This window comes from Ceratosolen solmsi, unplaced genomic scaffold (genome assembly GCF_000503995.2).
Source record: "Ceratosolen solmsi marchali unplaced genomic scaffold, CerSol_1.0 scaffold75, whole genome shotgun sequence".
NCBI classification, from domain to species: Eukaryota; Metazoa; Arthropoda; class Insecta; order Hymenoptera; family Agaonidae; genus Ceratosolen; species Ceratosolen solmsi.
The window spans coordinates 414206-441605 of record NW_011948457.1 but is presented as its reverse complement, the minus strand read 5'-3'; the positions used below and the strand labels follow the sequence as shown (position 1 = coordinate 441605).

The following is a 27400-nucleotide window of genomic DNA, read 5'->3' as shown; positions in this document are numbered from 1 at the left end:
TATGGTGAGTATTTTAGTAATGATACTACGTACGAAGACTGCTGGTATACTTGATTTTGGGACCTTCTTGTTCTTTCTTCAAGGGCTCTGTCACTGGACACTTATCGTCGGACTTCGATAAGGGAATGTGTCTCCCGCCAATAGGACTTGTAACTATAGTTGTCTAGAACTACATTAATAGGAGGCTTCCACTTCTTATTTGAATAAGAACTGTATCGAGAGTGTTTGAATCTTGAAAAATCCGCCTCTTAAATACATTTGCTGACCATGAACTTTACTGAATTCCTTCCCTTATTTTTCGTCCAATCAGAGAATCCTCCTTTACAGAGCGAGGGCAGCGCCTCTTATGGCTTCATAGTTAATTAAGGGCCTAGTCGTCTCTTGGTCTTCATGGCAAGAAGAGCTCTCGTTATCGCTGACGCATCTGGCGACAGCATGACAACTTGATGACAGCGGGAGGGGGGGGCGAGATCCGCTAGTACATACTGCTTGAAGTAGTTACTGAGCTGAGCGAATTCGTACATATGCATAACTGAGTGACTTTTCTCGTGTTTATTGTATTGTTTTTCCAGATGTTTTATGACACTATTGCTAGATGGTGGCGAGCAAGAAAGTTTTGAATATAAACACAAATTTTACGATGTTTTGCCAGATGTTATGCACTGAAAAAAGGTCTCGCAATCTCGAACACAAGCATTAAGTATATTTTTAATTAATATTAATTATATATTTCATTCTAAGAATGAACATATTTTGTCTATATAATATACTACAAATTTTATTAATTTTTCTTTTGGTCGTTAAATTAAAAAAATTTCTAAGTATATAATGCTTTTAAAAATGTTTAGAGTGAATGTATTATAAGAATTTAGTATTTATAATTTTACATTAGTCACAATTACTCTTAAAAATGCAAGGAAGAATAGAAAAAGAACAGCAAAATTATAGAATATAATCCTTTATTCAAAAATAACAATACATAGCCAGAAAAATTCTAGAATCAAACTGATTAGCAGAATTTATCCTACGATTTGCCAACCTTGACTGAAAAATAGATTAAAATCAATGTAATCTAAATTTCACATGTACATTTCTCCTGATCATACACTGATTTAAATGACAATCAAAGATTTACGACGATAATCACAGTACTTAAAAAATTATTGAAAAGAATAAATAACAAAATGATTAGACGTTCTTTTTATTTTTTTCTTGTTCAATATCTACTATTATTACTAACAATTTAAGCGGATGAAAAATACTTATACTAAACATATTATGCGAGTATAATATAAATACTTAAATATATGGCATATTGTTACGGATTGAAACAGTTGAAAGCGGAATACAAAAGTGGGAGAGGTATAAGCGCACGAACATTTGTTTTGTAAACACTGGCCAACGAACTCAAAAATGCTTCTATACCGAAACTCGAATATACGACTATAATTCCGAAAAGTAATAACAATGAACACTACAAGGCTATGCTCTATTGACGTCACGACAAATATCGGCATAGCAACAGACACCGGATCGCTACCGGCGCCTAAAACTATCACGAGAATACTTAAGGGCAGCGCGTGCCGAACAGCCCTTAGTCTTTGTCTCACTCTAGCGTAATAACGATTACGCAGTCAACACGACGAGCTCACTATTCAGTCTTCAAGCTACAGTCACCACTCACTGTAGATATACACGTACGTAATACTCAAACAGTAAACAATCTAACAATACAATAGTGAAGCCACATTATCAGAATCCGTTAATTAAACTAAAACGAATAACGCGCTAGTGCTAACATAATCGAGAGTGAAATCATCGAAATACTACATATATTAACGGATCACACCGACGCTAAGGCAAGAGCAAAACGGTCCCCCTATAGAAAGCTTCTGTACTACAGCGACAGCTCTCACGCATACTACTACTGCGCCACTTCTCGGAAAGGAAGGAGTTACTTCTCACATCACGGAGAGTATACACACTCTCCTCAGCACGTAAACCAATTGAAGAAACTTCCCCAAATTATTCATACCATTCATCATCATTCATACATTTTATGATCATGAACTATTTATTATATTATTATATTTAATAAAGGAAAGACAAGAAACACTGCATGTATTATTGAATAACTGCATTGCCCCTTCCACATCAAACGAGGTTTTTTTGTCTGATCCCAGACAAACATGCCTATAATTTCATAATTAATACTGCTATATTGCACCAAAGACAATTTATAAGAAACTATATCGAAATTATTGTTTACGTTGACATAGAACTATGCGTATAATATTAATTGAATATTACATAACTAAAATTTTTACTAAATAAGAAAAATATTAGTGCGATGTTGAAATTGTATTACTTGAGTTACAAATTAAATGAAATATATTTAACATATTGTAATATGTTAAAAGTTTTTTTTGTTAATTCTGATATATTTTTGTCAGCGTCTTTATATTATCGCAACAAATTGAATGTAAATTTTATTATAAAATAAAAAAAAAAACATTTATATTGTAACTAGTAAGATTATGAAACAGTTACTAACTATACAAAATTGATATTTACTTCTAACCTAAAAGAATATTAATAAGCAAAAAGATTTTAATTTACAATGAATGTTTAAATTAGTATATAATGAAAATAAAACTTTAAGCTATCGTATGATCTTCACAAAATAAAAAATAAAAATAAAAGAAATTAATATAATATTAATTTAAATCAAAATATCTAAATTTCAAATAACACTCTGCCCAATTTTCATTGTTACCAACAATAAATTAGATATGGAATTTGTGTATTACCTTTTCTGGTGGAAGATTTGTTCTGCCCATAGCTGTTGATTCAATCCATGTATCGAGAGTATCACATGCAACTCTTAAATCACTTTCATTAAATTCGTAATACTTAGCCCATCCAAGTGGCACATAACGTAAACGTTCTTGAACAATAGCATGAAACCATGCCAATAAAAAGTATAATCGAGCTCTTTCATTTGGTGGTTTCATCATTCTAGAAGCTGGTACTGTACTAAAAGTTCTTAATAAATTTGCTCTTATTCCTGGCGGTGGTTCAAATACAAAGATTCGTCCAGCTCTAAGTAAATTTACGGGTACCTTTGAATTAATCTCCATTGTTAAGAATAATCTGAAATTATGATGAGGTTGCAAACTATGTAGCTTTTTCTCTAATTGTATAAGCCATTGTGGTGCCAGATGTACATTTTTTAAAATAACCCATCTACCAGTTTTAACAGCAATGTTAATGGCTCTATCAGCTTGACTAAAACCTTCTGCCGAGCCAATAGCTATACTCACAATTGGTTTTCCTAATTCTGCTGCTAAATCATCTACTCGACTTGACGCATCAAAGCCAGGTACAGAACATAGCAAGGCAGGAATAGATGATTTCAACTCATTCTCTACTACATTAAAAAAATCTAATTCAGTTTCTGCCGCACTCATGAATGTTTCCCCAAGAACAGATATCACTACCAATGACGCAGCTGCAATCACTCTATCAGGCCTGACAATAAAGCGAATAAAGATATATAATTATATAACATGATATCATTGTTGCATTATAAAACAAAAACATATTTTAATTAAATTAAACTTAATTTATTCATATTAATTCATTAATATTTACTTTCCTTGATTTCCTTAAGTTATGCAAGAATAAGCCATACAAAAATCAATAAACAATTAACCGCATGGTACAATTTTATTTATTTTACTACATTAATATGTTAGAAATTTGTCATTGCATCACATTTAAAAAATTAAATTGACATTTCAAACTTAGTCATTAAATAATATTGTTTTTAAAACATATATGAAACTTCATAAAACAATATTTGTAATAAATAAAATCTCAATTACTTTTCAATATCAAATAAATTGATAAGTTATCCTTTTATAGATAATCAATGAATAGAATATTGCATCAATTAAAAAATAACGCGGTTTAATCTTTCTCTGAATAATAAAACAATGTCTATATTCTTTAATACTTTATAAACAGTCTAAAATGTTCTAACATCGATATTTAACGATGTATTAAGATATTCAGATTATTTTCAGCTCAAAAATGATTAATAAAAATATTTAGCATATCACATACCCAATAAAAATAATTTTTTAAAAATTAAAGCCTTTAAATAAATAAAAAAAAAGAGATTATATCTTTGTAAAAACTTAAAAATCAATATTTATTAAAACTAGTACAATAATTTTAAATTATATTTATTCACAAATAAATAATTTAGGCCATCCATAATTACAGCATTTAGATATATTAAATACCACGCATATAACATTTTCAAAATAAAAATGGAAATAAATTTAAATTTATTGCTTAAATTTAAGTTAAATAAAAACTAAGTTAGAAGCACATGAAAAGGAATAAAAATAATAAGAAATATAATTAAGAAATATATAACTAACGTTGCTGTTATTCGTTTGTGTACAAAATTTTGGAAAAGACTAGTTAACTATCACCTAAAACTAATTAACCATTTATTTAAAATTAAATAAAACTATGAATTTAATATCGAGATTAAGAAAAAAAACACGAAAAACCAAGAAATTTTGTATATAAACTTCCTTAATTAAAAAATATTGAATTATTACTTTTTAAAACTATTATCACAGGGTGTTTGTATATTGCAACAATACCTCCACTTCATAATTCAACAGGAATTGAGATATAAATATGAAGATTTATTTATATTACACAATATAGCAGTAGAAATTGGTGAAATACGTTATAAGAGAGATTTATATAATTAGGAATAAATATAATTAGGAAATCATATGATAATAAACATTAACAATTATAATTTTTAATGGTAGACACAATGTTAAAATGTTTATAAAAAATTAATTGTAATTTATAAAATCACAAAAGTTGTTTTTTATCAATGTTATTGACAACAGAATAAGAATAATATATTTATTTTAAATGTTTACCTAAATGCTTGAATAATTAAAAGCTGATTCATTGCTGTTCCAATTCGTGAATTAGGTTTTTCTTCATTCCAAAGTTTTGGCACGTATGTTTCTGGTGTGGGTGATTGTAACCATGTATTAAATTCTACATTATTATGTACGATATCGGCAAGTTTATGAAATGCTGATAATCTGGTACTCAAATGTATTAAAGCTTCTTGTTGTTCAGAACTTAGGTTTGGTATGTGTGGTATATTAATATTTAAAACACCTTCTTTTCCACGTAAGAAAAATGTAAACTCATTGTCATACGTGACACCGGATGTCATACCTTTCAAATGAATACGACATAAAAGCAGAGCAAATGTAAGTCTATCATTATGTAACATACCTCGAGCAACTCTTTCGTAACATACTGAAAAAAGATCATTTGTAATATACAATAATCGTTGTACATAATCTGAAATGCCAGATAATTTTGCATTTTTCGTTAAAACAGAGGTAAAAATATCTAAAAACATTTTCAATGAATATTGATACAAAAAATGTATTTGATTTAAGCTATCCATTGTGAAATATATATTTGAACAAGCTTGTGATAACGGTAAATATTGTTGAGATACCGTTTCGATTTCTGCTATGACTTTATCTGTTTCTTCTACTTTTTTACTAATATCTTCAGCTTCTTGTTTAAGTGTTTCAAGCGTAGTAATAACAGAATCATCATCTAATATTTTACCTTTAGCATCATTAAGTGCTTGTAATAATGATTTTTCAAGTTGTCTTAATCGTAAATGAAATTCTCCCTGAAGTTTAAGTAAATCAGACCGCTTTTCATCGATATCAGGACGTTCAGCTTTCAAAACTTGATTTAAGCATTGACTTTGTAAAGAACTACGCGTAACAGTAAAATTAACAAAAGTTACGCGTGAGCAAATATCAGGAGGAAATTCAACGGTTGGATCCCTTGTTGATAAAAATATAACAAATGAGGGCGACAAATCAATATCTTGATCACCAAGTGTAATAAGTACTCGCCCACCCGTACGCCTAAGTTCTCTATTTAAAACTGGATTCAAAATAGGATCATAATTTTCTACATCTTGGACAAGTAATGGATTTCCAAATCTCAATGCACTTTCCAAATTTTTGCGGAATGAATCATCGAGAAAACTAGTTTTTGTAATTTTCCGATCTTTAAATTCGTTTATTAAAAATTCAGTTGCTTGCCCAGAAGGATCAATAATTAAAGGATATCTATTGAAACGTTTTAACATGATTGCATTTTCAGTACATAATTCATCTGCTGGTAATGCATTCGCTTGCCATCTAAGGCGCTCATCAGGATTTGATAAATATTCTGTTCTCGCAATATCAAGCCGAAACTGAATATTGGCATTATGTAAATATTGATACCACGTAGTAAATAAGTTTTGTCGATACTGAAATATAATTAAAAATTCTTAATTACTTACGTAGTATATTGTAAAAATATTTAAAAATATATATACTAATTTATACATTTAATCACATGCTTTAATAATTGCAGCGTAAGCGTAGCTTATAAATAACATTTTTCAAAAGTTTATTTAGAATAGAACATATGATGTTTATCTAGAGTAAAATATAAACAAAATATCTTGCTAGGTACAAATTTATTAGCAACATGAATTTATTTAATCATTATAGTTTATTAACAAGAATTACAAACGGTTTTATTGTTTTTAATATCTTTCGGCCAAGAAAATAATATAATATTACTATAGTTATTGCACGTAACAACATAGAAAATAATACTATTGTCTCGTAATATGCTAGAACGTTATAGTTACATATATAATAAACTATATTATTTTTAATTATTTCAGTCTATCCAATAAAATGCATGAATATAACAATTTTTTCAAAACCTAATAAATACAATAATTAAATTCAAAATACAGTCTATTAATATAAAATCATTTTAAAAACTTATTGTAATAATGGAATTCGTCTTTTAGAATCAATATTTATCACACATAATATAATTTGGTAAACTATATTTTTTTAAATCTTAGTCATACGCGAATTTAAATTTTATATTTCATAAAATAGTCATATTTAAATTTATTTAGTAAAATATAAATTTATTACTATAATAAAAATTATTTTTTACATGCACTAAGTTGCTTTAAGTTCACTTGATGTTTTTTTTATTCATAATCATAATTATCTTATATTTATATATTCAGAAATATTTTTAAACATCGTAAATTATTCTTTATAATTTATATAATTATATAATTGTAGTTTTTTAATAATTTAAAAAAAATATAAAGTTATAATTAGCAATTTAACTATTAATTGTTACTCAATGAGTAAAAATATAAATATTAAACAATTACAATATAAATATTTATTATAAACAAGTTACATATAAAGTAAGATACAAGAAATATTAATTTTTAACAGATTTCTAGGAATATTATATATGATATTATAACTGACTTATATGAAGCAAAATTTTACATAAGCAAATATTTAAATTACTTTATTATTTGCATAAAAAAAATCTAATTTAACGTTAGCATTTTTCTCAATTAATTAATCGATAAGAAATACAGTTAGGCTTACGTGTTGGTCAAAGTACCCAGCATATGCTAAAAAGGCTGATGATAATAAAACATCACCTATAATTGTAGACATTTGGCTACGAAATGTTTCACTAGTTGATTCCCATCTTTCTCTTTCAATAACTAGAGATTTAAGTAAAGCTATGGATCTATCGACTTTTCCTTGTACATTTTCAAGATCTGTTTTAATAGCCTGAGCCTGAGAAATTAGTTGAGCATATTCCTCTTTATACGAAGCAATGCTCAACTCTAACTGAGAGATCAGATTCTTCACTTCTTCTCCTTTGCATTTATTAGTTTCGGCTTGTTGTTCTAAAGAGTAAAGTTCTTCTCGTAGTGGTTCAACCCGTTTTAACATGTCTGCATATTCAATCTATAATAAATAAATAAAACATTGCTATTTTTTAATAAATTGAACGAAATTTAAATTAAATGCAAAGAAAAATAATAATAATTATGCATAAGAATAAGTACATTTATAGTTTTTGTTAGACTTTTTAATATACTAAATAACTGTAATTATATAAAATTTAGCATTTTATAAATTGCAGTTTTATTACCTGAGCAATTGCCCATTTTACCATTGGTCCACAAGCCATACTGGCTCTATTCACTTTCTCAAAATTATACTCAGGATTGCACAAGTACCGACTCTTCATTTTATCACGAACATCATCTCTATAAAGTAATAAAATAGACCATTTAATGTTAATGTATAAATTAAGCATTTTTATTATTATTATTAAGTAATATAATTTAATATAATATTATTTATATGATATCCAAGAAAAAATAGAATATGTACTAACTAAAATTAACTGATAGATTTTAATAAAAAAATAATAGAGATTTAGCTTATATCAATTATGTATTTTTATATATGTTATGTTATGTTAATCCTAGTGAGATATAAATTTATTTATTTAATATATGAATTAAAATTCTATATATAAATTGACCTTTTAAAACGAAATCTTAATATCATTTAGAAAAAGAAACATAAACAATATTTATAGAAATTTCAACATTTGTAATGTTAAACCGATGGAATCTTTTAAACAATGACATTTCCGCAAGCAGTAAAATATAAAAAATATTAATCATAAGACGGTCAAATTATAAAGTATATACTTTATTAGATATATTTTATAAATTTTAAATATTTTAAATGTTTTTATTAAATTTATAAAACTAATATCATCATTTAAATTTTACCTAATTCAACAAACATATTTATACTTCATTTAAATAAGCTATGAGCTAACATATACACTTCAAACAATTTATTTTAATAAAATATATTATTATTAGTAATAAAATTCGGTAGGTATAAATTTTATAATATGTTTTTATTATACACTATCATTTATCCTTATAGTACACAAATAAAGAATTTATCTTATTTAACTAATATATAGATTAAAAAATTAAATTTGAAAAATGTGTAATTGATTTCAATTATTAGTATATTGAAATTTTGATTTAATAATTTTTATCATTTATACAAGACTATAATATAAATAAATGTTTCAAATCTATATAATTTTTAATTAAAATATTCCTTATTATTTCATATATCGACATTTACAAAATCAATGTTAATTTTAATTTTCTATAGTTAACTTTATGATGATTATTTCTTAATCTTGGTTTTATATTTATTTCATAGTCGTAAGTGATTTGTATCATTCATAGGAAGCATTCAGTGCTTATACTCGCGGACCCTATTTCATGTGTTACTTTAAGCAACTTCAGCTTCTAGTTAATTACTTATTATAATGAGTTATTTCTTCTCATTTAGTCGTAAATTAAATATATGTATGTACATGCTAAATCTTGTGTAATATTTTAAAATAAATCGTAAATTAATACTTACGTTATATTTTCAGTACTAAAGTTAGAAACGATTGTGTTAATAAAATTATCTCTCATTATAACGGCACGAATAGATTTCCATTCACTTGCATTTTCACCTAATAACAAACATATAGATTCCAGTGCGACTTTAACTATTGCAGGAGGATTGGCCATTGATCTAACTTCAACTAAATGTTGTTTCTTTATGGATTTAACAGCTAAAAACAAGCATAATAATAAAGTTACATAAAGGCGATACTACTTTTCGGAATTTCTATTTTTTCTTCTATAAAAATTCTAATATAGTAATAATAATTTTACAATAAGAAAGTCAATAAATATTAAAATTAAAGAATTGTAATGTACAAATATAATTGGTATCTAAGGTAAAATTTTGCTATTACACTTATAATAACCAAGTTATTTATTTTAAAAAACTTACATGAATTGAGTTATAACTAAAATTATCAAAAAAGCAAACCAAATACATTATTATATAGGTACTTTTTACTTCAAAATTATTCGTGAAAATGGTCGTTGGTTATTTTGTGTTCTTTTTACACAGCGATTAAATAAAATATATTTATCAAATCATGACTTCGCTTGCCTTTTCTCAATCTATTGTAAAAATAATTGTATGTACATGTGTGAATGTGTGTGAATTCACGTGTACTGTGTAGAAATATATGTAAAGAATATATACGACCTACGTTATGAATAAACAATATAGATAATGTACATGTACCATTCTGAGCATCAATAACAGCCGGTTCAACTTGAGCAAGATCGGCCATAACATCATCTCGTTTTTGATGAATTGTTATTGTTTGTATTGCTAATTGATGTTGAATTTCTTGGCTCTGCACTTTTTTCTTTTCAGCTTCCTGTTGATCTTTCACCATTTGTCGTAATTTTGCATTGGCAGCTTCATTTTTAGCTTGAAGTTCCTAATAATAAATATAAATATAAGAATATAACTAAATTATTTTAATAATATGATAAACTAAGCCTATTTTATAAAATATCTCTCAAAAGTCCAGTGTACTCAAATCAAGTATTCAATAATCAAGTCAATAATCAAGTGTAAAATTATTTCCAATATATTCATTGTAACCCAAAAGCCTGCACGAGCGACAACGGGCAATTCTCGGCACGTACACATATCGAGGTCAAGAAACAATACATACATTGTTGTCAAGTAAGCCGAAATTGCCTCTTGGACGCGCCAAGTAACGACGTTTCACCAAGAACCTCCCACGTCGCTAAGCCCAAGAGAGGAGCGAGCCTACCAATTGTAAGTGCTGCCGCCGAAGACACTTTTTCAGTGTTATCATCGCCAAAGCCTAAATTCTTCGGAACTGGAAAAAAGGGCGGCATGCTCACTAATGCAGCCCAAACCCGCGCTCTAATTGGACACAAAGACAGGGAAGAGATCCCAAGTGAAACCCATCGTCAGTAATGTATTTAAGAGATACAACTACGAGATTTAATCACTCTCGATAAAGTCCTTATTCAAATAAGAAGTGGAAGTCCCATTTAACGTAGTTCAAGATAACTGTCGTTACATGTCCTAAAGGAAAGGAGACGTATAAAATTCCCTTATCGCAGTCCGAAGACAAATCTCCAGAGGTAGTCCTTATAAAGAAACAAGCGGAAAGTCCCTCTACTGAGTCTAACATTAGTCTTCGTAAGTAATATCACTACTACAATAATCAATTAACATATACGATTCAGAGCTTAAAGTCATCATGGAGCATTCATAAGGAATTGAGGCCTTCTCTAGGTGTCTGCGATCCAACTAAAAGCTTCCCTGAGATGTTGAAGGGAGGCTTGCTGGCAAGTGGAATGGACAATGCAATAATTCAACACTGGCTTTGCATGAGTTGGTTTTCCTTTTATTGAATATAATGATATAATAAATAATCAGTAGTCTATTGAGGCGAGATTGAAAGTATAATACAATGAATAGGTGAGAGTTTCTTTAGGTAATATGAGTGATAATAATCTTGTAAATGTATTCTTGATGTAGCGCGTGATTCTCCTACTCGTGGTTATGACTCGTAGTGGTAGAGGGAGATGCGCTGATGATGCCGCCGTTGCCTCTACCGATAAGCTGGAGAGGCCTGAGTGGTGCTGGTGTGACGTCACTAGTGATGGAGGTGCGTTGATGCTGCTGGTTGCCGCTACCGATAAGCTGGAGAGGCCCGAGTGTGGTGATGGTGTGACGTCACTGGTGGGGGGGGGGGCGTTGATGCCACTGGTTGGGTATTGCTGCTTACTTGGTTCACGGAGCCGTGTGTTAGTGATTCGTAAGAAAGTGTGTAATAGCGTAGCTTACGTGTGTGGAGTCGATCTCAGTTGTATTGATGGTAGGTAAGGACGTGTGTAATAGCGTAGTTTACGTGTTTGGAGGTCGATCCATGTGTATTGGAGGAGATCTCTATGTAAGTGGCGTTTGACTTATAGGACGGCGATCCGATCTTGATGACTGCTTGATTCAACTAGTAAGAGGACGAGAGAATCAAGTGCAGCTCCTTAAATATTCTCCTCCGAACTTGCTGCGCCGATAGCGCATCGGTGGCTGTTGCTGTGCGGATATTTGTCGTGACGTCAACAGGACATAGCCTTGTAGGGTTCATTTGTTATTACTTTTCGAAATTATAGTCGTATATTCGAGTTTTTTGGTTAGAAGCATTCTGTCCGTTATCATTTGTTTAATATTTGTTTATAAAACAAATGTTCGCGCGCTCATACCTCTCCCACTTTTATTTCGCTTAAAACTGCTGCAATCCGTAACACTAAGAGAGATAGTGCGGAATAATACCAAAGTCGTCGCCAAATTCGCACCAGTGTATGCGAGCCTTGACGGCCTATCCTCACCTTAGCTCGAGTACAACGCTTATGAATCTACTCAGCGTGCCATTCAACGCTCATTGCAGACGCAACACGTAGCAGTTTTCTTCACGTTGTAATAGCCTTACAAACTATTACTTCCTAAGGAACAACTATTGCAGTACGCCAATACTAGGACTAAGGTATGTTTTCTACGATACGAGTATATCTCTCAAGTAACAACAGTTACTTGTGTGGCGTTACATAACAACCATAACCTCAACTAAGCACGTGCTCACACGAACAGCGCAAGTGTTCCAGTGTAACCAGAGAAAACGGCTCTTCATTGTCTATTATCTATCTATCATCTTATTTGTCGTCTAAGCTGAATAAATGGAAGTTATTCTATAAATCAGTATTTATACAGGAAGAACTGTTATATAAGAAAGACTTGAAAATTACAGTAAAATATCAAAAGAATCTCCAGGGCACGGTGGGTACTCATCAAAAATTTTCTAACGTTACATTATTACAGAAAAAAAATATCACACCAAGATAAAAGTCAATCCAAGGAAACCAATGTTAACGTATCCATCACTCACGATAAAGAACCACGTGTAACTCGCAGTAGTGTTAAGGACAGACATTCATCAGAGTTCAACGTTAAGACCAGAGCTCAATGCTTTCGAATAGATTCATTAAAGGATTTAGCATCATTAATGGAAACAATGGGTTTAAAGGGAATAGTAGAAACATTGCACAAAACATTTGTTAAAGAATAAAACTATCTTGTGTCAACATGGCCGATAATAATGGATTCACATGAATATCTTGCATAAGTTGTCCTACAAGAAGAATTCACTCTATATTTAGATGTGAGTTTAAAAATAAATCAATTGATATCCAAGCTCAGAGAAGCGAAGTAATCAACAGCGCAGTGCTTAATGTCACCGGGATAAAAACAGAAATAAACATGAGCTGTTTGCCAGATATTCTCATTTCAAAATTCACAGGCGATTACTCAGAATGACCCATATTCCAGGATTTATCTGTCCCAACAGTTACGAACAATAAGAAATATAGCGAGGTACAAAAACTTTATTATCTAAGATCACTGACAGGTGATGCTGCCAAAACTGTAGCACGCTTTCGATACAAAATGATTCGTTTCAACCTGGTAAGCCATATCAGAAAAGTTTGAGGACACTTGCAGAATAATACAATCTCATCTCAGTGACTTTCTCTCTAAATCTCCAGCATTGGAGGATGATTCACAAGAATTGGAGAAAGCCATCGATTACTGTAACGACTGTTAAGGAAGTTACGATACTTACAACTCGATACTGATCCATGGGATTGTTTAATTACATACAACAGCCAAGAGATTTACACAGTATACAAGGGACCAATGGGAGAGTTCAATAGTTGATACATTCAAGTATCCCACATTCGAACAATTCAACACCTTCTAAAAGTCCAGAATACGAGCTTTGGAACACAGTAAGCCATAACCAACTAGTAGTCGACCACAGACAAGAAGCCAGAAGCTTCAGACCGCACCATAACATGCATGTACTGTCAAGGTGATCACGTATTGTCATCATGTCAAAAATTCATAGACGCTCCAGTTAAAGCAAGGAAGGCCTTCGTAACCGAGAGGAACCTATGTACCAACTGCCTGCGCTATCATCCAAAGCAATGGTGCTAGAGCAACAGCAGATGTAAAAAGTGTATAAGGCGACACCACACCTTATTACATGAAAGATAGTAATTCGAAGGCAAGTACACAGCCCAATAAGCTCAGAACCCAACAGAATTAAGCCAGCACCGTCCATGTCAAAGCACAATTGTCCATATTCGGATGGTTAGTGCTTGGTTCCATTAATGAAACGGAAGGTATGAACACAGTATCATTCCACACTTCAGCAAATGAAGTAGAGAATATGTTACAAGAGCTACTGACAAGATTTTGGGTGCACGAAGAAGTCCCAAGGAGCATCGAACACCAACTTAACCCTGATGAGCAATGGTGTGAGGATTATTTCAAAGAACTCATGCTCGAGACTCATCAGGGACCTACATCGTCCGACTTCCAATAAAGAAGTCACTCGACCTCCTAGGCTACTCTTACAAAACTGTACATCAATGCCTACAAAGTTTTATAAGACGCTTTGCGAGAGATGAAAAATATCGCCATCAAGAATTCATGCAGACATATAACGACCTCAACCACATGATCAGAGCTTTTCGAGTATCCCAAGATAAACCTCAGTACTATTTGTCTCAATATGGCGTATTAAAACCAAGCAGCTCCAGCACCAAATTACGTGGGGTATTCAACGGCTCAAGCCTATCGACTTCCGAATATTCCATCAATAAAATGAGGTACACAGGAGAAAAATTAACTCCTAAAATTTTAGAAGTGCTGATCTGGATTCACAAACATCGATATCTCTTTTCAACAAATATAAAAAAATGTATAGGCAGGTAAGAGTACATGAGGATGATTGGACCTACAAAGAATCTTATGGGTAGACGAACAAAACAACGTAGTGCCATGTTATTTGACAACAGTCACATATGGCACGCGAACCGGTCCATTACTAGCAGTAAGAACACTGCTACAATTAGTAGAAGACGAAGGAGACACATACCCTCTTGCACTACCTTCCATTACTCATGGAACATCCGTCGACAATATATTTGGAGGTGCGGACACGCCGCAAGAATTAGCTGAAACCGCGCTATAATTGCGCGTTACACTAGGTTTATCTTACCGGTGAAAATAAAAGCAAAATGAAATCAGGAACAACGGCTTCACACTATCAATAAGACGAACCACTGCCAGGCCAAGGCAGCCAACTCAGAAGGCAGAATAGTGTAAAGTGTAGTGAGTAATGTGAATAGTGAAACCGGAACGCCGAGTACATTTTGTACATTACATCTTAATTGATACGAGATTGATAATTTTGGAATTTTTATTGAATCCTGTTTAGTAATAGAATGTTCAAATACTACATTAACAAGAATTCAGAATGTCAAATAGTACATTAACAATTTTCTTTAAATATAAAGATGATATTACCACAGAAAAAAATCGTTATTTTGTAATACATTATTTTCGATGTTACTGTTTAAAAATGGGAAACAATAACAAGAGATTATATCATTTTACTATTTAACAAATGTATATTAAAAATAGATTATATTAATTCTATTAAAACATTTCAATTTTTATCATATTTCCCATATCAATATTTAAAAAATAATAACATCATATTATATTTATATATTTGTACGACCTCATAATGTGTAAAAATTATATTAAACTATTGGTTATGCTACTGCTAATGTTTTCCGAAATTCATTATCTAAGAAAGAATGTATGTACAAAATAAATTTTTTTTTATTATACAAAAATGACTATTAATATACAATAAAAACAAGAGACTCCGTTTAATAAGGCAATAAAATATCTGACAAGTAATGTCATGAAAATTGTATTTAAGACTTCAAAACTTTCCTGCTCATAATTATTTGTACTAGTGTCATAAAACATCTGGAAAACTCTAGCGGAACGTGCTCATACTCCCAGTGCAGTAGAACCTAATGGGTTTACTGCCGGGAGAACCCCAAAGTAGATTCGAAACGAATATCAGATATGCGTGAAGCATTGAGTACAAATATTTACTGCAACCGAAAACCCGTACGTACTACACATGCAATGACCATACGTGCGCACTCGGCCTTTAAGACAATGCTTGCATTGTTCTTGGCTATGCCACATCTGGTCGATCGTATTGGAAAATTGACCACGCCCAAGCGGACCCTTCTTCTAGCCAAGTCCCAGAGAGGGATGAGGCAACCAAAGAGAGGTGACCAATGGAAAAGGCTCGCCACCTTCCGACACTTTCCCAATTAGCAAATTCGGAACTGAGCCCGGAAGGAAGTGGAAATGAAGGCGTGCATAATCTATTGTGCGACCCAAGATCAACCACTGATTGGTTAATTAATAAAGGAAGAAGGGATCCCAAGTGGAGCGGGATCAGTGAATCATTTTAAGAAGGGACTACGTAATGTACCCTCACTTACTCTTTCCAAATACTTCTTACAGTGAAGGATAAGTCACGACCAACTCTCACGGAGGAGGATCGGAGAGATGAGTCGTTTAGCTAGCTGAGTTTTAATAATAAGTTCTTTCCACTATTGTGAATTAGTGTACAGTTGAATTGATCTCATCAAGACTGGATTGCGTGGGACCTGACCACTTGTGGTCTCACTTGGAGACAAGGAAGAACTGAAGGGTTGCAACATTGCAAGGGAACGTAATAACAAGCCATCGAAGAGAGACTGGAAAATCACGATACACTGCAAGTAAGTCCTTACAGCTAGTACTCATTCTTGATTTCTCGGCTTATGTAGAAGACGGACGGATAAAGTCCAACTACGGAAGCTTCCCGGACATACTCTTGAACAAGACCAGCTATAAACGCCACATTGGCTTCTCAATCCCTCCAACTGCAAGTTGTTCCCGCCACAGATGGCGCACAGCTTCGCATAACCTCCATCTCGGCTCTCTTACGACCGATATTTAAAGGGAACTATACACGTGTTAAGATAAACACAATGGCATTCCAGTGTTCGATCAGAGCACTACAATCATGATAACCTCTTAGCGATAATATTCAATAGATTATAACCTGCTTCATTCATAGTAAATATATTTCAACACCACAAGATTATCAAGAAATATAAAGTTCGTCTGTAATTCACCCTTTTGTAAATCAATTCAAATAAATAGAAATAATAAAGACATGTGTTAATTATTAATCAGTGCATTCACCCTTTACTTGCCCGGCAACCCCACATAACATCTAGTGGGTTTTATTGTTCTACGTTAATTATTGCACGTTTGGCTGACTAGTCAAATTGTGGGATTATTTTACGAACAAACATTTATTGACATTTATGGAATATATATTTCATTAAAAATTTATAGACTATAATGTATATTTCAGAATTACAAGAGTATAAATTATCTAACATGATTTTAATTGATATTTACATTAATTATCTAAGCATAGTTACTTTCAATTATTATATTAATACCTATTATATAAATACATACTTGGGATTTAACAGCAAGACTTTTCTGCATTTCTTCCACTTGTTCAACAGTCTCTGCAATTTTACCAAGCCCAACATTAAGATGTAATTGTTGTTCTTCTAAATCACTACGCTTTTCTTGATATAATTTTACAAAATGATTTATAAAATCTAAATAATGTCTTGGAGTTATAGCCATTGTTCGGCATCCTCTTTTTATCAATCTGGTATTAGCTTTATGTAATGTTTGATGAACGTATACACAAGCATTTATAACAGCATCCCGATGTGTTGTTTGACCAATAAGAATTGAACAAGATGAAGGAAAATAATCTGGACACTTCCAATTCGGGTTATCCAAGTCAATTCTATTCGTAAATTCTTTTCCAACTTGAAATAATGCATTATCAGACCAATCTCCAAACCAATTTAAAACACATCGATTAAATAACGCAGGTGATGTAGCAGCTCTATTTTTGAGTTCATCTGTGCTAGGATTCATTGTAAAAACAACATGTAAATTTTTCATTACTTGGCCCGTAAACCATTTATATAATTCTTCATTTGAGTCGAGCATCAATCCTTCTCTCTGGGCACCTTCTTTACATTGAGTCATTAATGTTGTGTATTCATCACCTTCGAATAGACCAGGAACTTCTCCATTTGCCAAAAGGGTGTTCATTCGTTCCAAAAAACTAGAATCTAAAACATTTGATTCATCAAGAATAAAGGCAATCTTTTCATCTTTACAACCTGATCTACGAAGAACTTGACGTAAATCTTCATCAAAATCTTCGGCAGTATATTTATTATGTACCTGTAGTAATTATATAAAAATTATATTACAAAGATTTATATGAATATAAATATAAATTAGAAATTCATTTTTCATATAAATTTTATATTACACGTACACGCATACGACACGTGCACATACACACATACCTTCCCCTTTTCAGGTAAGCAAAAATTACTTTATACAAAATTGCATAACCTTAATTATTTATATACCAGATACATACGTGACATAAATGTATTATTAATGACCATTTTTTACTAATAAATACACATAACTTAATACATACATATCTAGAAAATAGTATTTTTGATAATTAAAAATTTTTTATTAGAGAATACAGATGTCTTTGTGTAACTAACTTAAAATTAAGAATCATTGATATGTTAATTACATTTTTATTAACATTAATCTAAAATAATTGATTATAACTAATAATGATAAATATTCTCTTCCACAAAGTAACGATTTTGGTTTATAAAATATTTTGTAAATTTTCAATGGAATTTTATTCAATAACATTTTCACTGTAATATGATCGAAAATAAGTTTCCTCAATTAATCGATTGTTTAAATTTTTGAAATTATTTATCATATTATGTAATTTTTCTGTATAAAGAAAACATAATTAGAAACTGATAAAATACGTTCGAAATTAAAATAAATTTATTAATAAAAATCATTCAAAATATTATTAGGATATATACATGATTTTGGAAATAATCATGTTATATTCCTATATATTATTATGATACTACATAAAATACAGACCTATTATTTATATAATCAAAAATAAATTGTCTTTTAATATTAAAACAATATTACTCAGTAAACAAGTCCATGAAATTTTGTTTCTAATGCTTTTGATTTCATATAATTAAATAAAATTTCTTAATTTTCTTCTTATTTAAACTTGAAATATAAAAGTTAGTTATTATTTTATGCAATAATTTGTACGATCAAAGAATCTACATTGATAACATTTAAAATTTATTGCAACAAATCAGGAATTGTTCAATTAAATATCATAAAAATTTTAAACATTTAAACGGAAAACTCTATTATAATATTTTATATACTAATATGTACTCGCATTGATTAATAATACGTGTTACGGATTGCAGCAATTTTACGCGGTAAACAAAGTGCGAGAGGTAAGGACACTTGCCTAGGTCAAAACATTGCGCACCAAGTCATAAACACGAGTCTACAAAATCGGGAAACTTCACTACTCAAATAGTCGAAATTACATTACAATTCCGACTAACAAGGGCCGACGAACTCTCCAAGGCTAGACTCTAGTGACGTCACTCTAGCAATCAGCATGACAAGAGTGATCCAGAATTCACCGGAATCGCAAGCCTGTACTAGGATATTTAAGGTGACGCGCTTGACGCTCTCGCTCTCTTACTAGTTCAATCAAACATCCATCAAGATCGCCGTCCTATAGATCGAACCCAGCTCACGGCCTACCAACGCTACTACACGGACCGACCTCAACACACGTAAGCCACGCTATTACACACGTTCTTACGTACCATCAATGCACTAAGATCGACTCCACACACGTAAGCTACGCTATTACACACGTTCTTACGAATCACTAATACACGGCTCCAATCAACTAAGTAAGCAGCAATACTAATAAGTGGTGTACGGCACGAGGAATACTTTCACACGTCAAGCAGAACGTGACACCGATATCATTCCTCCACTAGGCCACTACAGCTCTTAGGCAGAGGCAAAGGTGGCAGCATCATTGTCCCTTAGAGCGAATCTCGCCACGGCATCATAACTGCCCCGCATCAGTGACGTCACACAGGCGCCCCCCACACAGGGCGCTACAGCTCTTTTGGCAGACGCAAAGGCGGCACCATCACTGACCCTTACAGCGAGAATCTCCCACTACCACTGCGAGTTCATAACTACGAGTAGTAGAATCAAGCACCAAGCCATCAAGAATGCACTTACAGGATTCTTGTCGTTACAGGACAAATGTCCAGTAACAGTCCTCGGCAAAAAGGACGCGGAAAATCCCTCTACTGCGTTTACTATTAGTCTTCGTAACTACTATCACTACTATCATAATCAATTAATATTTAAGATTCAGGGTTTGAGTCATCGACAAGTATCATAATGAATTGAGGCTCTCACCAGAGAGACAGTGCGGAATAATATCAAAGTCGTCGCCAAGTTCGCACCAGTGTATGCGAGCCTTGACGGCCTATCCTCACCTTAGCTCGAGTACGACGTTTATGAATCTACTCAGCGTGCCATTCAACGCCCATAGCAGACGCAACATGTAGCAGTATCCTTAACGAGGTAAAAGCCCTTCAAACTCTTACATCTATTTCAATTTATTGCAGTACGCCAATATCAGGACAAGGTACGCTTGCTACGGTACGAGTAAATCTCTCAAGTAACAACAGTTATAAGTGTCGCGCTAAAAGTAACAGTAACCTTCATGAGGTAAAGCCTTTCAAACTCTTACTTCCATCTGAATTTATTGCAGTACACCAATATCAGGACTATAGTACGCTTGCTACGATCCGAGTATATTTTCAACTCACAACAGTTACATGTGTCGCGCTACATTACTACCATCATGGCAACTACGCACGTGCTCTTATGAACAGCGTGAGTGTCGACGAATCAAATTTCACGCCATTCTGCGCTCATATTCGAACCATCACGCTGCATTTGATGAGTGTACGTTTGCCATAGCAAACGCAATAATCCACCACAAGAGTTCAATAATTGATAATAGTAATACTGGTCAACGGCCTGTAATTGGATAAATAACCGAATAAACAGCATATAAACCAGACATATTTATATTAAATTATTATAATATCCCTTCCACTTTGACCTTTCATCGCTATCACACAACATGCATGATCTTTGAGTTGTCAACGACATCAATTTGTATCCTTCAAACTGGTCTTGGTAAAGCAAGTCGGAACGGCGAACACATTTTGCATATATATATATATTCAGTTACATTTTTTAATACGCTTATCGCTTACGCATCAATTCGAAAAATATATTTGCAACAAATAAATAATAATATAAATTGTTACGGATTGCAGCTATTCCCACTACCACTGCGAGTTCATAACTATGAGTAGGAGAATCAAGCACCAAGCCATCAAGAATACACTTACAGGATTCTTGTCGCTCATATTAATTGAAGAAACTTTCATCTATTCATTGTATCATACATTCAATTCTACATCAATAGACCACTGACTATTCATTATATTTTTATATTAAATAAAGGGGAAAACACTACATTCAAAGGCAGTGTTGAATTATTGCATTGTCCATTCCACTTGCCAGCAAGCCTCCACCCACCATCTCAGGGAGGCTTTTAGCCTGATCCCACACATAAATAATAATGCTAAATTTCCAAACTATTGAAAAATTATTACTTTATTACTATACAAATAATTTCTCCGCGAAGTTTACGTAAATTATCACAATTGTAAAATTTTAGATTATTTTAAACAAAAATTGAAAATTTATTAAAAATACATTTTCTTAACAAATACTAGTTTATACCAACTTACTTTTATCTGAAACACTGATAAACCATTCATCCAAGCAACAAATCGTGATAAAGTAGTTTTTCCAGCTCCTGACACACCAATTAATAGAAGGTGCCCTTGAGGTTGTCTAAAAATTCTATCAATACGTAGAACATGCTCAAGTACTTCATCAAATAGTACTAAAGGAACATCTAATTCTTCTTCGTAAAATATTTTTAACCGAGCTCTGACATAATCTCGTAATTCCTGTCGACTTACAGGAACATAATCTTTGGAAAGCCAATTACTATATAATATTGGCCGAGATAAAGCCGATTCTTTATTAATACTTGGAAAATGTTTTAAAGCAACAATATCTATAGTTTTGTTAGTCCAAAGTCGTTCGGAATCTTCAACTAATCGATCTTGAAAAAGGCGTAGAGCTTCATGTGCCCAGAGTCGAACTAAGCCTTCAATTGATAGATTGTCGAGTGGTCTAATTGCCTCACATATACCTCTCACCCATCGAGTCATTTCTCTAGGAGAATATACATAATGCGGTTGCATATCCTGTGTAAATCGTTCTTGAGATGTTAAATAAAATTCGACCATTGCGTTTGTTAATGGTTCAGCGTAACCTCTCAAAGAAGGAATTAATCTCAACATTGCACGAATAAATGTACCATAAATTTGTTTTAAAGAAACTTCTCCAGGATAATCAACATATATAATAGGAACATGACGTAAGAATCTGTAACTTAGTGGCTTACGACCTGGATCAGTCGGCGGATTGCAGGCACCAACAAATTGAATTCGTTCTGTCGAAATCCAAGCCTGGTCTGCTGTACGAAAAAAGCCCTTATGTTCTACAAGTTGTCGCAAAAATGATATGACTCGTTGTGTACCATAATTATCCATTTCAGGTAAATTAATTTCATCGCAAAATAAAACTAACCATTTTCCAAGTTGTACAGGCGAAAGAATAACTCCATTTGGGGTTTTACGATATTCACAGTAATGATCAAAGGTTTTTAGTAATAATTCTGGTGTAGTTGCTGATGAAAAATTCAAGCCAACAACTTCCATATCTGGTAAAGCTCTTAATGCTGAAAAAAGAGTCATTGTTTTTCCAGATCCTGGTGGTCCACAAAGCACTAAAACAGATGTATAATAAATATCAATATTATAAAGTTAAGATATTTAAATAAAAGTTACAATAATTATAATTACTAAAATATATCAATATTTAATTAAAAAATCTATTTAGTTTAGTTAATCACAATATATCCATATGAAATGTTGTTAATCAACAGCAAGTATTTTCTAAATTATGTAACAATTATTTCTAATCCTCTTTGAAACATCGTTGAATTAGTTTATGATGTGTTTGCGCTAGACACTAGATAGCATATTCTCGCCAGATGTGTTTATGAGTTGTTTTCTTTAGATAGCCAAGGGTTTGCATTTTCCGGAGCTCTTAATGCTAGTTTTCTAGATGTGTAATGACTTCAGAGTATTTGTACAAAATGCAGCTCGTCGTTCCAACTTATTTTATCAAGGCCGGTTCGACGGATACAATTTGATGCCGTTGACAACTCAGAGACCACGGGTGTTGTGTGGTAGCGATGACAGGTCACAAGAGGAAGGGATATTATAATAATACAATAAAGATATGGCTGAAGTATATGCTTTTTATTCTGTTATTTATTAATGACAAGGTTGACTAGTATTACTATTATTACTTGTAGAACTAATTTCTTTGATTGAAGTGATGCGTTGCGGAGACAACTGTACAATAATCTATGCAGCTTGATTGTTGAATACGAATGTTGAATGGCGCGAAGTTTCGGTTGTCGACAATTAGCGCCTTTGAACGAGCACGTGTGTGGTCGAGGTTATGAATGCGGCTTTAGGATTGGAAGATATCGCGAGTGGCGTGAAACTGGATTGCCTATACTAGCGCTGGGTTTTGCTTACTTCCGAACTTGACTAAGGTGAGGGTTACGAAATGAGATGCCCCTGGCGGGCGCGAAACTTCACGACACATACTGGAATTTATTCCGCACTGTCGTTTTAAGAGTAGCTTCTTCGTCCTTAGTGCTTGTCGATGTAATACTCTGAATCTCAATATATATAATTATTGTAGTAGATACTACTTATAAAGACTAATCGTTGACTCGTCTTCGGACTCTGATAGGCGGATTGGCGTAGCTCTCTTGGAACAAGTAACTACGGTTTCTTGAACTGTGTTAGTGGACATACGGGTTTATGTCGTAGTTCTTCCGGGGCAGTGACTACTGTTCCAGTAACAGTGTTAATGGACAATCCAAAGAAGTGTAAGTCGTTCCCAAAATAGCGTTAAATTGACTTTCACTAAATTTAACTGAGTATGAAATGTTTCAAGGGTTTAATATATTGAGAGAGTATTACTAAAAGAGAGATATCAAACAAAAGAGACACTTCAAAAAGAGTAATATCACGAAAATACTACTAACTGAAAACTATCAAGAGTAAATATCAAGACAGTTAAATATCACGAATGATATCGATTAAGAGAGTTAAGTATCGAGAGTAAATGAGTATTGAAAATTGCGCCCCTTAAATACATTTGCTGACCATGAATTTTACTTGAACACCTTCCCTTATTTTCTGTCCTATCAGAGACTCCTCCTTTATAGTGCGAGGGCAGCGCCTCTTTTAGCTTCGGAGTTAATTTAGGGCCTAGTCGTCTCTGAGTCTTCATGATGAGAAGATCTCTCATTACTGCTGCCGCATGCGACAGCATGTAGGCAGCGGAAGGGGGGGGGGTTCGCTGACACATCTGATTACAGCATTGCAACTTGTAGACAGCGGGAAGGGGAAGGAAGGTCCGCTTGCAGTAATGCTTGATGTAGTTGTCGAGCGGAACGAAAATGCAGATGTCAAAACTATAAGTTTTCGCGTGTTTATGGTATTGTTTTTTCAGATGTTTTATGACACTAATGCGTGAAAATTTTGAGCAAGCGAAGTTTTGAATCCAAATACAAATTTTACGATGTTACTTGCTAGATGTTTTATTGCACTGACAAAAAAGAAAAAAATGCTCTCGCAGTCTCCAATTGTTCGGGATTGAAGCGGTCATGAATTCCAAACAAAAGAAAGGTCATTTACGCAGCCCGGCGTACCGCATGTGCACCTAGACTGACCGCGCGTGCAGCAAGGCTGGCCACCACGTGCGCCTAGGCTAAGTCGCACGTGCGGACCGAGGCGGGTACTCAAGCAAATGTTTACAAACAAAACTCGGCAAGTCCGAGCAAGTTTACGATTTGAAATATTATTTACTGCCAGCACTTACAAAAAAGGGACGCCTTCGAAACTTCTAGAAGCTTCGTTTTCTCACGCCAAAGGAAAATTTCTGGAAGGGACGCGCATCGAAACTGTTGCCGGCGCTGAAGACGCCGCATACACATTTAAGCGCAACGCGCCATGAGGCGAGGCTCATTCGTAAAGACACTTCGCTCTCCATCAAGCGTAACTGCCGGTCAGTGCAAGTGTACTGTAAAGACGCCGCGTGGCCACATTTTCGACAACATAAGCTCATTCATAAAGTCACTTCGCTCTCCTTCAAGCGTAACTGCCGGTCAGTGCAAGTGTACTGTAAAGACGCCGCGTGGCCACATTTTCGACAACATAAGCTCATTCATAAAGTCACTTCGCTCTCCTTCAAGCGTAACTGCCGGTCAGTGCAAGTGTACTGTAAAGACGCCGCGTGGCCACATTTTCGACAACATAAGCTCATTCATAAAGTCACTTCGCTCTCCTTCAAGCGTAACTGCCGGTCAGTGCAAGTGTACTGTAAAGACGCCGCGTGGCCACATTTTCGACAACATAAGCTCATTCATAAAGTCACTTCGCTCTCCTTCAAGCGTAACTGCCGGTCAGTGCAAGTGTACTGTAAAGACGCCGCGTGGCCACATTTTCGACAACATAAGCTCATTCATAAAGTCACTTCGCTCTCCTTCAAGCGTAACTGCCGGTCAGTGCAAGTGTACTGTAAAGACGCCGCGTGGCCACATTTTCGACAACATAAGCTCATTCATAAAGTCACTTCGCTCTCCTTCAAGCGTAACTGCCGGTCAGTGCATAGTATACTGTAAAGACGCCGCGTGGCCATATTTTCGGCAGCATAGTAAAGAGTACCCGCGTGCATAGAAAAGATAATCGGCAGTTCTTTAAGAAGTGATTACAGTGAAGCCAATGGAATTGTAATCAAAGGGAACATTACATACACAGCATCGAATACATCCAACCTGCAGTTCACCAGGTACATTTTTATATTAATAAATAAACAAGTCACCCTTTACATAATTAAAGACATAATTGATTACATAATAAATTCCATTTAAGATCTGACACCACATCAAGTATAGCTATTCATCAATCAAGCATACTTGATTCAACTACCATCTTCTCATGCTGCCTCACAAGCATGATTGACTGACGACATCAGCATAACCTCAAAGCAACACAGCAATATCCAAAGAAGCCTTTATAGCAGAAAAATCACAAGAACACATCTTTTGAATAATCCAACAGAATTATTTATTTCTACACAACAGTGCAATATTATTATAATTGTTTACACTCATTAAACCTTATTTAAAATAAATATATTATATTTTTTAGCCTTGTCCGTTATTGATTTCCTTTAAAATTATCCTGCCGAGAGACTAATCCACTGAACTATTGAATTGGCAGTTCGAGCCATAAGCTAACCCTTTAAATTCCGAACACCAATAGTATTCTTAAAATTTCAAACAAAGTACATAATATAAGTCATCTCATAAATATTAATACAATTTTGTACTTTGATAAATGCTGAAGTTTGAGTTATGCATATGTTGGGTTAACATAACAATTTGATAGCTAGTGAATATTAAGCTCATAAGTTTTATCCAATCAAAATATATAGATTAATAGATATATATCTAAGATAATATTATCTAAGATAATTTTCAGATATATTATAATTTACATCTTAATATAAATCACTGGTTGAAAACTTATTTTGATATAATTCTAATAAGAATATTAAGTATTTAACTTTTTAATTATCTAAATTTTCATTTAATAATTATTGTAAAAATTATTAGATAGATAAAATATAAAAAGTGAATTAGAATTATATTAAGGAGTTCAAAAATCAATAAAGTGGGATTTAAAAACAGGATAAGGTTTCTTTTCAAAAGGCACTATAACTATTATTATAGTGCAATATTATATCATATTATAATATTAGTATAATATAATTATACAATACATTAAACAGAATAGTAGATTCAGAAGTTGACAATAAATCGTATAGTTCAATATTTATTATTAGTGAAATTATGCCACCTTTAAAAAATAGTACTTAATAAAATGATAAAATAATATGATACATATATTATTTGTTCATTTTTAATAAAAATTATAATTTCATACTAAATTAGGACAATAAAGTTATTTAAAAAAAAAAAAACACATTTTCACCTTCTACTGTACTAGATAAATAACATGACTGCAAATAGTAACTTAGTAAGTTTAAAAAATAGAAATACAACAAATATCATAAAAGGTATAAATATTAATATAAAATTAAAAAAGTGTACACCTTCCTAAATCTAGCGAAACTCCTTACTTCTTATTTTACTGGCGTAATATTGTCAGAAGTCACATACATTTTTTGTAATTATA

At 32.7% G+C, this 27400-nt stretch overlaps 1 protein-coding gene across 1 annotated transcript in view; it reads right to left on the bottom strand.

Moving 5' to 3' along the window:
• Nucleotides 1-27400, bottom strand: part of Dhc64C (dynein heavy chain, cytoplasmic) — a 65410-nt gene that overhangs the window by 8476 nt on the left and 29534 nt on the right. The window contains exons 13-20 of the mRNA XM_011505387.1: nt 21728-22839; nt 17385-18179; nt 10170-10371; nt 9444-9642; nt 8128-8245; nt 7569-7940; nt 4977-6397; nt 2811-3531 (exon numbers count right to left, since the gene is read on the bottom strand). Of these exons, the coding sequence (XP_011503689.1) occupies nt 2811-3531; nt 4977-6397; nt 7569-7940; nt 8128-8245; nt 9444-9642; nt 10170-10371; nt 17385-18179; nt 21728-22839 (4940 nt within the window). The remainder of the gene's footprint in view (nt 1-2810; nt 3532-4976; nt 6398-7568; nt 7941-8127; nt 8246-9443; nt 9643-10169; nt 10372-17384; nt 18180-21727; nt 22840-27400) is intronic.